The sequence below is a fragment of the Mercenaria mercenaria genome, chromosome 1 (assembly GCF_021730395.1).
Source record: "Mercenaria mercenaria strain notata chromosome 1, MADL_Memer_1, whole genome shotgun sequence".
Classification (NCBI taxonomy): Eukaryota; Metazoa; Mollusca; class Bivalvia; order Venerida; family Veneridae; genus Mercenaria; species Mercenaria mercenaria.
The window spans coordinates 92,367,856-92,381,850 of record NC_069361.1 but is presented as its reverse complement, the minus strand read 5'-3'; the positions used below and the strand labels follow the sequence as shown (position 1 = coordinate 92,381,850).

The 13,995-nt window shown below is 35.3% G+C and overlaps 1 protein-coding gene across 2 annotated transcripts; it reads right to left on the bottom strand.

Annotated features, from left to right (window-relative positions):
• Positions 1 to 487: 487 nt before the first annotated feature.
• On the bottom strand, positions 488 to 13,377 carry LOC123530348 (FAU ubiquitin-like and ribosomal protein S30). Of its 2 annotated transcripts, none has more exons than XM_045311120.1 (5): positions 13,309 to 13,377; positions 9,587 to 9,669; positions 6,872 to 7,010; positions 1,425 to 1,480; positions 488 to 662 (listed from the first exon to the last, which is right to left on the bottom strand). In XM_045311120.1, exons 2-5 carry the CDS (start codon positions 9,659 to 9,661, stop codon positions 537 to 539), a joined length of 396 nt encoding a protein of 131 aa, XP_045167055.1. In that variant the 5' UTR covers positions 9,662 to 9,669; positions 13,309 to 13,377; the 3' UTR covers positions 488 to 536. The 2 variants fall into 2 exon arrangements, with proteins under 2 accessions (XP_045167055.1, XP_045167063.1); XM_045311128.2 differs by lacking the exon at positions 13,309 to 13,377 and adding an exon at positions 13,166 to 13,241.
• Positions 13,378 to 13,995: the final 618 nt, after the last annotated feature.

The window sequence follows — 13,995 nt, the reverse complement described above, 5'->3', positions numbered from 1 at the left end:
TATGTACAAATATGTGGATTTTTATACAATTAAAGGGCAATAACTCTTAATTTACAAATAAATCCAAATGAAATTGTGTGTACACAACCACATTATGGTGATCTAAATTCTGTTTAAGTTTCATAGTTCTAGGTCAAATATATCAAAAGTTATGATGCAGAAATTGCCATATTTATAGTACCCTATATAGTTAACACTAGAAACTTCTAAGGGCCATAACTCTGGTGTTACTTAGGCAATCTGACTGAAACTTGAAGGGCCGCAAGAACTCATTGTGGTGAACATGTATATGAAGTTTTAAATAAATATTCCCAACCATTTCCTAGATATGGCTCCGGACGGACGGACAGACGGAAGGACGGACGGACGGAAAGACAGACGGAAGGACGACGCCAAAACTATATCCCTCCGACTTTCATCGGGGGATAACAATATATGCCTCCTGGGTCTTCTGAACAGCAACATAAAAATCCAGTCCTGGCAAAGATCTTGTTTCACATTATTTATTTAAACAATGTTATGTACAAGTCAATGATTTATGAGTTGGCATTAGGTCCCTTCCTCCTGCCAAATCCTTGTACTACATTCACGTAGCGTCTGTTGTATTGCATACGTCTCTTGGCTCGTCCTGTCTTCTTCTTCTTCTTTTCTTGTTTGTCAACCTGAAGAAAAGTAAGTAAGAAAGATTTAAGTTTGCCACAGTTTAATTTTCATTACACTTTTATGCACAGACTTAACTGATTTCACAGCACAGCTACTTTCAAGCTTGAAACACTGAAGGAAAACCTCAGATGCCATTTTGGGCACTATTTCAGGTACACAAGATATATGGGGACAATCGCCAACCATTTGTTAGCCCTCTGAATTATAACTTATTGAACCCACTTAAAACCATGTCATTATTTCGAAGAAATATTCAAATTTCAATACTTAAATCCCTTTAGACCATATACATGTATTTCTACAGTAACATTTTTGTTAAGCAATAAGGTAAATACAGACCACAAAACTTTGCCTGAATCTTTATGAAATTACTGGTAATAGTTTAGTTTTATTACAGTTCATAACTTATAATTTACGTTTACAATTGCATGGCAAAGTTTTACAAACTTTGTAAATCTGTGACCACTTTTCTTCTTCCCAGAAATGATAATTGAAACTGATAATGATTAAATTTCATAGAAGTTCAACAAATTCAATTAAATATTCAGCATTTTAATTACACGTTGTATTATACAAAACTGATTCAGTTCAAAATGCATTGCATCTGTATAATTAATCTGATTAAACTATATGTGCAGTATTTTAAAAGATTTTAACCTTAAGATCTGAAGTGTGTTGCATTTCTCTAAGTCTTACATGCAGTTTATACCTAGTGCAAAACAAAAGTAATACAAATATATTTGTAATATTGCAAACAATACCTTTGGTGTTTGCCCCTTTACTTTTCCAGCACGAGCCAATGATCCGTGCACCTTTCCTGGTTAAAGAAAAGAAAAGCAATGTTAGCTCAACATAAAAATTATGTAAATACAAGTAATGATGCATGTTTATAATAACAAAAGCTGTCTGTGTTAAAAAGTGGCAAAATTTTGATTAAATCAAAGCTAGTTATGTACCTTGACACAAGAAGTAATCTCATGGCCCAAAAGACATGTATGAAGTTTTAAAGCATTTGACCTAACAGTTTCTGAAAAACCTGCTTACAAGCTAAACTTTAAACCTGAAATTCTAAGTTATTAAGAGCTGTTCATAAGACAGCGCGCTCAACTTTTCTCAGTGCTTGACTCAAAATTAGAACATTGCCAGTAAAAACTTTATAAAACTTTTAACAAACATTCTAAGTTAAAAAGGGGGCATTCCTCTGACAACATTCAAATCAAAGTTATGGGGATTGTTTGTCCAAGTGTACACTTTGATAGTTAATAACTATTTTAAGTTTCAAGTCAATAGTTTTGATAGTAACAGAGATATTTGACTTTATCAGAAACTTTAACAAAAAAAAATTCTAAGACAAAAAGGGGCATAACTCCATCAAAATTCAAATCAGAGTTATGGGGATTGTTTCTGCTGGTGTAGACTTTGATAGTAGATAACTACAAGTTTCAAGTCAATAGCTTTAATAGTAACAGAGATATTTGACTTTATCAAAAACTTTAACCAAAAATTCTAACTTAAAAAGAGGCATAACTCTGTCAAAATTCAAATCAGAGTTATGGGGATTGTTTCTCCTGGTGTAGACTTTGGTAGTAGGTAACTATTTTAATTTTCAAGTCAATAGCTTTGATAGTAACAGAGATATTGACAATCAAAAACTTTAACCAAAAATTCTAAGTTAAAAAGGGGCTTAACTCTGTTAAAATTCAAATCAGAGTTATGGGAATTGTTTCTCCTGGTGCAGAATTTGATAGTAAATAACTATTTTAAGTTTCAGGTCAATATCTTTGATAGTAACAGAGATATTTGACTTTATCAAAAACTTTAACCAACGCCGACACAGGGGCGAGTGCAACAGCTCTCTTTCTCTTCGGAAAGTAGAGCTAAAAGGGGCATAATTTTGACACAATAAAAGCTAGTTATGTAATTTGTCATTGGAGATCATCTTTTGATCCTGAAGACATAAAAAATTATCTGAATGAAGTTTGAAAGCATCTTGCAGCATAGTTTCTGAGAAACAGTTAACTTGTTTCATACAAAACTTTAACCTGAAATTCTAAATCAGTGGTGAAAAACACTGGTTTAACTGACCAGAGAACCTAATCTATACCTACAGTGAAACACTTTTATGTTTATTTAGTCAGATAGACAGGTATACAAGTGTAAGCCTACTGTAACAACAGCTGTTTGCAGAACACATACACCCCCAATGATGGCCTGACAGGGGCAAACAGGTATGTAATTTTAAATGCTGTGACCCTGACCTTTGACCAGATGACCAAATAAATCAGGGATCATGTAGCACAGACACATGGGGTTCGGACCTCCACACATCCCATTCTCCTCCGCCCCTGGTTAAGTTTAGCCAATATATTTTAGCATTTTACCATGTATTGAGCGTAGATGATGATGATAAACTGCATTTTGTAACACTTCAGCGTGTTTTTAAACAAGAGCACCGCCTTGCGGGTGCTGACGCTCATCTGATTTTTTTTGTGTAATAGAAATATTGTCCTACCCATGATTTTCTAAGTCTAAAAAGGGCCATCATTCTTGCAAAAAGCAGGATAGAGTTATGTTTCTTGATGTACAGTGTCCACTTATGATGGTGAAAAACTGTTGCAAGTTTTAAAGCAATAGCTTTGATAGTTTATGAGAAAAGTTGACTTAAACATAATACTCAACCAAGAAAATGATTTTCTAAGTCCAAAAGGGGCAATAATTATTGCAAAAATCAGGATGGAGTTACGCTGCTTGCTGTACAGGGTCAGCTTATGATGGTGAACAAGTGTTGCAAGTTTCAAAGCAATAGCTTTGATAGTTTATGAAAAAAAGTTGACCTAAACATAAAACTTAACCAAGAAATCTGATATTTTCTAAGTCCAAAAGGGGCCATAAATCTTGCAAAAAGCAGGATGGAGTTATGTTTCTTGCTGTACAGGGTCAACTTATGATGGTGAACAAGTGTTGCAAGTTTTAAAGCAATACCTTTGATAGTTTAGGATAAAAGCTGACCTAAACATAAAACTTAACCAAGAAAACTGATTTTCTAAGTCCAAAAGGGGCAATAAATCTTGCAAAAGCAAGATGGAGTTATGTTTCTTGCTGTACAGGGTCAGCTTATGATGGTGAACAAGTATTCCAAGTTTCAAAGCAATAGCTTTGACAGTTTGGGAGAAAAGTTGACCTAAACATAAAACTTAACCCAAGAAATCTGATATTTTCTAAGTACAAAAGGGGCCATAAATCTTGCAAAAAGCAAGATGGAGTTATGTTTTTGCTATACAGGGTCAGCTTATGATGGTGAACAAGTATTCCAAGTTTCAAAGCAATAGCTTTGATAGTTTAGGAGAAAAGCTGACCTAAACATAAAACTTAACCAGGCAACGCCGACGCAGACGCCGACGCCGACGCCGACGCCGACGCCGACGCCGACAACCGCTCAAGTGATGACAATAACTCATCATTTTTTTTCAAAAAATCAGATGAGCTAAAAATGTATTTTTACCATCAATGCTCTCAATATTACAAGATATGAAACATCGCACGAACAATGGGAACACTTGCTTGCGCTGGACCCTCGCTTTGTGTAGCGCATGTCATAAACCGGGTACCAAAATTGTTACTTTTACGGCTATGTTAAACCAGATTACACTTCTTTATGTAAACAAACCTCGTGTAACACGTGCTGAAGCGATAATCCGGTATAATGCAGTCGAAACGATATCAATTTTGGTACCCGGCAACGATATGCGCAGTTCAAAGCAGGGATCAATTCGCAAGGAAGTGTTCCATAAAATTTAGATTGATTGATTTATTTATATTGATTTCTCGTCGGAATACAAATGACAGTTGTCGGGACCGGTGTCATTTGACAGAATGGTAACAGATCTGACGATTGATACCAGTGATTCATTGGTAGGGGTTCATTTAAAAGTTTAACTGGCTATTGTTTCCCTAGTGTTCGTACGGTGTTTCATATCTTGTAATATTGAGAGCATTGATGGTAAAAATACATTTTTTAAAAACACGCTGAAATGTTACAAAATGCGTTTTATGATCGTCACCTACGCTCAATACATGGTAAAATGCTAAAATATATTGGCTAAACTTAACCAGGGGCGGAGGAGAATAGGGTGTGTGGAGGTCCTAACCCCAAGTGTCTGTGTCATGTAGTACAGGCAACAATCCTAATTTGACTGCCAAAGTAATATGGATCATCTACTAATCACAGGAGATCTACTGAACACAAGCAATCATCCTATGTGACTAATGCAGTCCACAGCATTGTTAAGTTTAATGTTAATGAGCATAAAATGTTTTCAGGCTCAGTCACTTTGACTTTGAACTAATCTCCCCTCCCCAAAAGCAGTAAGGGTCATCTACTGACCATAAACCTTCATCCTATGAAGTTTGAACATTGGCAGACCAAGCCTTCTCTAGTATTGATGGTAAACCAAATTGTCTAACAATGTAAATGGTTCATACAAAAATATGAGGCAAAATTTAGTGCTCTTGAGTCTTAGTTACAGTACTTTTTTTCACTTTCTCAAGGACTAGTTTTCTTGAAAGAAAAAATGTCTTGAAATTTAACCCGAATATCATACTGCTTTTATTCCATCATCTACCGTAAAATATAATTCAAAACTAGAAATTGCTTTTGTAAAAAAGCACATGTCTCCCCCAATGCAAAGTCCTATAGGCAAGAAGTCAATAGGGGCCAGGAGCGAAAGTCAAAGAGACACTGATGGTTGGCTGCAATAGGGATCATCTACTTCGCATGTCCAGTCATCCCTCTAACTTCAACACTATTGGCCTAGTGGTTCTCAAGTCACTGTTCAGGCTCCTGTGACCTTGACCTTTGATCAAGTGACCTCAAAATAAATAGGGGTCATCTACTCTGCATGTCCAATCATCCTATTAAGTTTCAACATTCTAGGTAAAGTGGTTCTCAAGTTATTGATCGGAAATTGTTTTCCATGTTCAGGCTCCTGTGACCTTGACCTTTAACAGAGTGACCCCGAAATCGATAGGGGTCATCTACTCTGCATGTTCAATCATCCTATGAAGTTTCAACATTCTGGATCAAGAGGTTCTGAAGTTATTGATCAGAAATGGTTATCAATGTTCAGGCCCCTGTGACCTTGACCTTTAATGGAGTGACCCCAAAAACAATTGGGGTCATTTATTCTGCATAAACAATCATCCTATGAAGTTGCAACCTTCTGGGTCGAGTGGTTCTCAAGTTACTGACTGGAAATGGTTTTCAATGTTCAGGCCCCTGTGACCTTGACCTTTGACAGTTACCCCAAAAACAATAGGGGTCATCTACTCTACATGACCAATCATCCTATGAAGTTTCAACATTCTGGGTCAAGTGGTTCTCTAGTTATTGATCGGAAATGGTTTTCAATGTTCAGGCCCCTGTGACCTTGACCTTTGACGGAGTGACCCAAAAATCAATACGGGTCATCTACTCTTCAAGACCAATCATCCTATGAAGTTTTAACATTCTGGGTCAAGTGGTTCTCTAGTTATTGATCAGAAATGGTTTTCAATGTTCATGCCCGTGACCTTGACCTTTGACGGAGTGACCCCAAAATCAATAGGGGTCATCTACTCTTCATGACCAATCATCCTATTAAGTTTCAACATTCTGGGTCAAGTGGTTCTCTAGTTATTGATCGGAAATAGTTTTCAATGTTCAGGCCCCTGTGACCTTGACCTTTGACGGAGTGACCCCAACATCAATAGGGGTCATCTACTCTTCATGACCAATCATCCTATTAAGTTTCTACATTCTGGGTCAAGTGGTTCTCTAGTTATTGATCGGAAATGGTTTTCAATGTTCAGGCCCCTGTGACCTTGACCTTTGACCGAGTTACCCCAAAAACAATAGGGGTCGTCTACTCCAGCAGCCCTACAACCCTATGAAGTTTGAAGGTTCTAGGTCAAATGGTTCTCCAGTTATTGCTCGAAAATGAAGTGTGACGTACGGACAGACAGACGACCGGACGGACGGACAGGGCAAAAACAATATGTCTCCCTCAGAGTGGGGGAGACATAATTATCACCAGGCCTGGGTATAATGTGACCAAGATTTGTGTTGCAGAACTCCCTTAACGACAACCTATCTAGCAGTTTGATCTGCCCTGCTAATTTTTACTTTCAGACCTAATAAATCACAACTATTATAAGTTGTTTATTTTGATACCTCCGAGCATTTTGATGTTGACCTCAAGGGTGGTCATGTCCTCACAGAGGTTAGCCAGAAGGCCAGTGTCCAGGGGCTTGCCTCCATACAGAACGATCTGGTCCTCAGCTGGGTATCCTTCCTTGTCAGCAATCAAAGCCTGAAGTATCAAGATCTCTTATAGATTCTAAAATAGTAGTAGTATTATCAGACTTAGAAACAAAACAATGGTGTTTTCACTACTACACTGAGAGGGAAACAAGTCAATAGAAAACAAGCATTTTACAAGTTGTTCCCCAGCTAGAAACAAACTGCAGGGAGCATCACCCATTCCTTATTCTTTTCTGCCAAGTATGTCCTTTTTTGTCTCAGTACTGTATATCTGCAGGTTATAACTTTTCTTTTTCACTTGCCATGTGTTTCTTAATTACGGACAGTTACATTACTTTCAAAACGTATCAGATGGAAAGCTGCAACTCTAACAAATGATGTTATGATGCCTATTGACTAATCAAAATACTTTTTAATCAAATATTGCCGAATGACCTAGTAAATTCTGACCTCCTTCCAATCAATTCAAATTGCATGCTGGAATTTAAAGACTTGAACAAAATTTGCGTAACAAATGAGTAAACTGCAATAATCACATTTGTTAACGAGATTACTGTTTTGAGGAGTAACAAAATACATATATCACAGAACTTGAGAAGCTATCATTTGACCATATTTGGCCCTACTCATAAGGTAAAGTAGACTACATTTTCCCAAATTCAAGCATAAAAAGCAATTCCCAATCCAAAGAAAAAATCTAGATTGAACTGAATTTTTGATTATCTAAAGAAAACTTTTGCATAATAAGTTTTGTTTTCACCAATGAAATCAAACAAATATTCACAAAAATCAACCCATTGCTATTTTAGTAACATCAGGGTTCAAGCTAGCCCAGAAAAATTGGGAGAAGTGACTTCTCCCTTCAGTGAAAATAGGGAGAAGTTTTCTCAGAACAGGGAGAAGTGAGGCTGCGGGTCAAAACAGTCATTAATTAAACCGTATATTACAGTTTTGATGGTACAGCACAAAGGAATAACATTTCAAAACAACACATATTTTACTTATAAATAAGTACAAAATACCAAGTATCAAATACAAACACACACAGTGAGCATGTATTTATGCAGTAGTTTGAAACATTCATAAATAATACTAAATCACCATCAGTATTATAACAGGCATGTGTAGTGTTATTTGCTGTTCGGCTCATGTGTCATGACCCTTGCATTGCATTATCAAATTTTGCCAGTCTACATATAACACAGTGCGATTTGCCGGGCTCATCTTCCTTCCACCAGTCAAAACTAACAATAGAAAATTATTTTTCAATTCTTATCCATGCACACCCCTGTTTCAAACCCCAGCTGGTCAAAATCCGGATATCCAAAATTTATGTCCGGATACTGATACACTCATAAGCATTGCCCAATTCTCGAGTCTAAAGAATATATTTGACAAATTGTGATGATGGAAAGAAAATTTAACGGCACTGGACAGTATCTAATATCAAAGTCTACAATGACAATACCTTTTATTGAAGAAAATTAAGAAAAATGTCCATGAAATACCGGCAAGTTGTCACCGCGAGCAGACATTCTGACAGCCTACTTTCGTTTTCAAAAAACTTTAACAAAAAGATAAAAGCTAATGTGTTCTTATCTAAAATTGATTGTGACTGATTGAAATTAAATACATGTTGTCTGAATTTCAATTTAATTTATGTATAACACGAGAATATTTACGTCTGGCAGCCGCAATTAAAACCATACATTACGAACAACTCTGGTTATTATTCAGAGCTTTTCTTTAGGCCCTATCGGTCAATTTGCAATGGGCTATCATCCTATAACCAGCTACTGACTCTTGCGCCGACATACTTGTGTTTTTGTTTTTATTTACCCTACTTTTGACAGTTTTTAGTTGTTTGTTTTCACACGTGATGCACACACTTTTTATCCGTGATGCACAAAATCAATTAAAGGCAATTTTGTTTCGCCTCGTTTGATTGGTGTTTCCAAAGTTTTCGACCAATTAAAATCATCCTAACGATATTCGGTGATAGGCGGAGCATACTTTGTTGACACGTGAAGTTCACAACCCGTAACGGGAGAAGTTTCGCTAATTGATTATGTAATGTTTTTACAAGCTGATTAGAAGCTGATAGATGTGATATATACATGTATGATAACTGCCTCGGGCGCCAGATTTTAGGGCGACTTGTTTTTCGCTTTTCTGTACAAACAGAGCGAAGTCATCAGAAAAAAAGCGACCACTTCGCTCACGTCGCCTAGAAGCGTGGACCCTGAACATGGCTGTCACTATGTTATATGGTGACACTCCAGCCTTGAATACAGAAGGAAGATCCCAGATGTCCCTCTTGGCATTATTTAAGACAGACAGTTACCATAGCAACAGTGGCATCAGCTTAACTAATTTAATGTATGTAGTTCTTGACTGACACTCATTCACTGCATAAACTTTTTAGCATCGGGAATATTTCAGCAACTCTACTTAATACAATAAGCATCAAGCTTAGAACAATCTAATTTTCATAACAATTTTTACAATCACAACAATGATGTTTACTTCCACCTGTTCTTAATACGGCCAATTGGGACAAATATCACATGCATGCAACTGTTACAATTTAAATATCTACATAAATGAACATGTAATTGAACATACTTTTACATCTTCGACTGTTTCTGCTCCAGTAACCTGGACAACATGGGTCTGCGTACCACGGATGAACAACTGCATTGTGTTTCCTGAAATGCGATGAAGACAAATTTAACAACGTATGTTATAGATATATTTCATCCAAATTCATGTTTGAAAACATTAACAATTTCTTCATAGCATCTATGTAAACATAAAATTAACATGTCTGTATGTGTAAAAAGCTAGTTCTTAGTTTTAGGTTTAAAACAGTATGTATTGTACACACCTACATTTGTAAACTTAATAGCCGAGGCTATCTAAACGACAGTCCTTATTAGTAGAGGTGCACGGTATTACCGGTATACCGGTAACCGTGGTACCATCTTCCCGTGGTGCGATACCGCGGTACCATTGGGGAATACAGGTATTTTATCAACATTATCCCTGCTGTTGTTTATTTTTAATTTACACTGTCTAGACTATGTAACCTACTGCGGGCATGACTAGATACCGGAAAGGGCCCTTTCCGTGGTATTTGATCGGAAAGGGCCTAACATGTTCGGAAAGGGCCTGCCATATGTTTATTATTAGAAATTAAGGAATTATTTTTTCATACTTCATTTTTGCATTAAAAAAGAAAATAAATTATGACAAAAAAAATTCAATTATATATTTTTACATAATTTATAGACAAATTACGAGTCATGGCATAAACCGCGCTGATCGGAAAGGGCCTAACATGATCGGAAAGGACATGTCATATGTTTATTATTGGAAATAATTTAATAATTTCTTCATATTTCATTTAACAAATCAAAAAGGAAAGAACTTACGAAAAAAATATATCATTTTTCGATTTTTAAATGAATTATAGACAAAATTCGCGCCGGTACATAAACCGAGCAGATCGGAAAGGGCTCAACATGATCGGAAAGGGCCGGTCAAATGTTTATTATTAAAAATTATAGAATTATTTCTTCATGTTTCATTTAACAAATCAAAAAGAAAAGAACTTACGAAAAAAAAATATCAATTTTTGATTTTTAAATGAATTATAGACAAAATACGCGTCAGTACATAAACCGCGCTGATCGGAAAGGGCCTAACATGATCGTAAAGGGCCTGCTTTATGTTTATTATTGAAAATTATTTATTTATTTCTTCATATTTCATTTAACAATTCAAAAAGAAAAGAACTTACGAAAAAAATGTATCAATTTTCGATTTTTAAATGAATTATAGACAAAATACGCGTCAGTATATAAACCGCGCTGATCGGAAAGGGCTTAACATGATCGGAAAGGGCCGGTCAAATGTTTATTATCAGAAATTATAGAATTATTTCTTCAAATTTCTTTTTGGCATAAGAAAGAAAATAGATATTCAGATATCATATATTTTATTCATTATAGTCTCATCAATGTACAATATACATGGAGTTAAAACATATAAACTAAAGTACATTGTCATTCATAAATGAATTACAAGAGACTTTTAATAATTTACTTTTAGACATCCACATTACTGTATGAATAACAGTCACAACTGATATCAAGATAGATTGGAAATAAATGAATTCAGAAGCTACACACAGCTTTTAAACTTGCATTTTGGTTCAGATTGTTCAATAGTTGATATGTCTATCAAATGCAAATATAAAACTAGACATTGTATCGAAATAAAAAGAAATACCCAGCTTTTTATATACTTTCATATTAAAGGGGAGTAATTACAAAATTTTATAAAAATAATAAAATATACATTTCAAATAGGAATCTAACTCTATGTAATCGGTCTTTTTGTTCCTTAAATAATTCTCTACCAGAATATACAAAAAGTAAAAAATGTCATTAAATGCTGTTTAAATGTGATTGACCACCTTTAAAGTACCTTATAATTGTTTATAACGAACGGACAGGTTATTCAAGTGTCACCTGTCAATCAACAAGTTGAGTAAACACTGATTGCTATACGCGTCAATCAAAATAATTAAAGAAGGTTAAGGATGTTTTTACGGCTTTTCGTTGTTAAAATAATCTGCCATTGAGTTACATCAAGGCGATTATCTGTCCAGTATAAAGAAATTGTTAGACATTATTTGTCGCATGTCACTTGTGTGTGCTTATAAATATACTGATTAATTGATATAATCAATAGGTGTGATAATCCAATCAAACTCTATCAGGACTAATCAGAGGCACGTGTTTGTTACGCCGCATACATTATGTTAATTGTGCTTTGACAATGAACGCAGTAAACGTTTTTGTAATTATATATTAAACATAATATAATTCTTTTGAAAACTGATTTTTCATAATTTATTTTCTTCTTAATTTATCAAATTAAACATGAAGAAATGATTCAATTAGTTCCAGTAATAAACATACGGACTGTCCTTTCCGATCAGCGCTGTTCATGCACTGCCACGTGTTTTGTGTATAATTCATTTAAAAATCGAATACTGATTTTTTTTCTGAATTTATTTTCTGTTTTATTTGCTAAATGAAATGTGAAGAAATAATTAAATAATTTCAAATAATAAACATGTGACAGGCCCTTTCCGATCATGTTATGTCCTTTCCGATCAGCGCGGTTTATGCCATGACTCGTATTTTGTCTATAATTAATTTAAAAATCGAAAATTGCTATTTTTTATTCATAATTTATTTTCGTTTTTATTTGTTAAATGAAATATGAAGAAACAATTAAAATAATTTTCAATATTAAACATGTGACAGGCCCTTTCCGATTGAAGCCCTTCCGATCAGCGCGGTTTATGCAATGACCCGTATTTTGTCTATAATTCATTTAAAAATCGAAAATTGATAAAATTCTTTTCTTAATTTATTTTCTATTTCATTTGTTAAATGAAATATGAAGAAATATTTAAATAATTTCAAATAATAAACATATGACAGGCCCTTTCCCTTCATGTTATGTCCTTTCCGATCAGCGCGGTTTATGCCATGACTTGTATTTTGTCTATAATTCATTTAAAAATAAAAAAATTGATAACTTTTTTTCATAATTTAGTTTCTTTTATTATGTCATAATGAAATATGAAGAAATAATTAAATAAATTCCAATAATAAACATATGGCAGGCCCTTTCCGATCATGTTAAGCCCTTTTTGCGGAAAGGGCCCTTTCCGGTATCTAGTCATAGCGACCTACTGCTATAGTAAATTACATCATGCATGATTTTCCGTTTTTTTATATCAGGATTTCCCATGCTACTATTATTAGTTTCCAAAAATAACCACCCAATGGAACAATTGGACATGCATGATCGACCACATGATCCCCAATCAAAACCTCTGGACTATTCCGTATAGATGGATGACATCATGGGCGCACTTGATTTTACTTTAAGTCTGTTAAATTTGGCGAGTCCTGACTTCTTGCTTGAATGATATTTTAAAATTTCCCTCTATGTAATTTGAACGTATCAAAAAAGAAATATATAGTATGGAAAAAATGCTTGGCGTCCAGTTACCGGGCGTCTAGAACACTGGCAAGGCGCTCGTTTATCCAACGGCTAGACAAAATTTTAAAAATTAAACTTAAAGATCCTAGACTACATGATCCGGCAAAAAAACCAAACCTTTACAGCAAAAGCGAGTCCGTTAACAAATATATACGATTGGCTTTATTTGTCTCAACGATATGGCTTTTAACAGGTACGCTCACATTACACAAACTACTTCTACTTAAGGCAAAATTGGACAATTTATACGGTAAACTTACACGTGCTTGTGCAACTTTGTAAAGCACCTGGAAAAGGAAGTACAGCGTGCGCATGCGTTTGGGTGTAAATAAAGCGCGGAAATAAGGCTATTACGCGAAAATGTCATATTATTTGAGTTTCGCGAAAATAGGAAATGTTTACGAAAATCACTTAGTGTATTGTTTTTTTCTTCTTTGTTTCATATTTTATTTTGAGTTTTTTTATATTATTAATCCGACCCATACACATTATGTCGTAAAGAAACAAAAATTGCTCATGAAAACTATCTGGAAAAAAACAAAGACAAATATCAAACAGGGAATGCCAGGTACCAAAATCGCAGCCTCCCCAAAACGAAACCTACAGCACGCAGACGTGCACACCACAAACACACACACACATACACGTGCACACACACAAAGCCAACAAACGAGGACAAAACGAACAAACAAAGGAACACACACACATACACGCGCACACACACAAAGCCTACACAAGAGGACAAAACGAACAAACAAAAGAACACAGTGGGGCACCGCCTTGGAACAGTCAGTGGCAAAAACACCACTGGGGAGCTTAAACCGGTTTATGGTGCGCACCCAACCTCAATCTTACCCCTACCATGTTCCAAAGACACGGGACAGTGTAAATAAAAGTAATCCCCGCCAGGTGAATCTCTAACACACGTAATGGAAACAAAAAGGCAT

Bases quoted from the DNA above. Each gene is read 5' to 3' on its own strand.
- LOC123530348 (XM_045311120.1), bottom strand. From the start codon at position 9,661: ATGCAGTTGTTCATCCGTGGTACGCAGACCCATGTTGTCCAGGTTACT. The intron at 1,481-6,871 runs GTATCAAAATAA...TTCTTTAACCAG, and splicing joins CAACATCAAAATGCTCGGAG to GAAAGGTGCACGGATCATTG. The intron at 663-1,424 runs GTATTGTTTGCA...ACTTTTCTTCAG, and splicing joins TAAAGGGGCAAACACCAAAG to GTTGACAAACAAGAAAAGAA.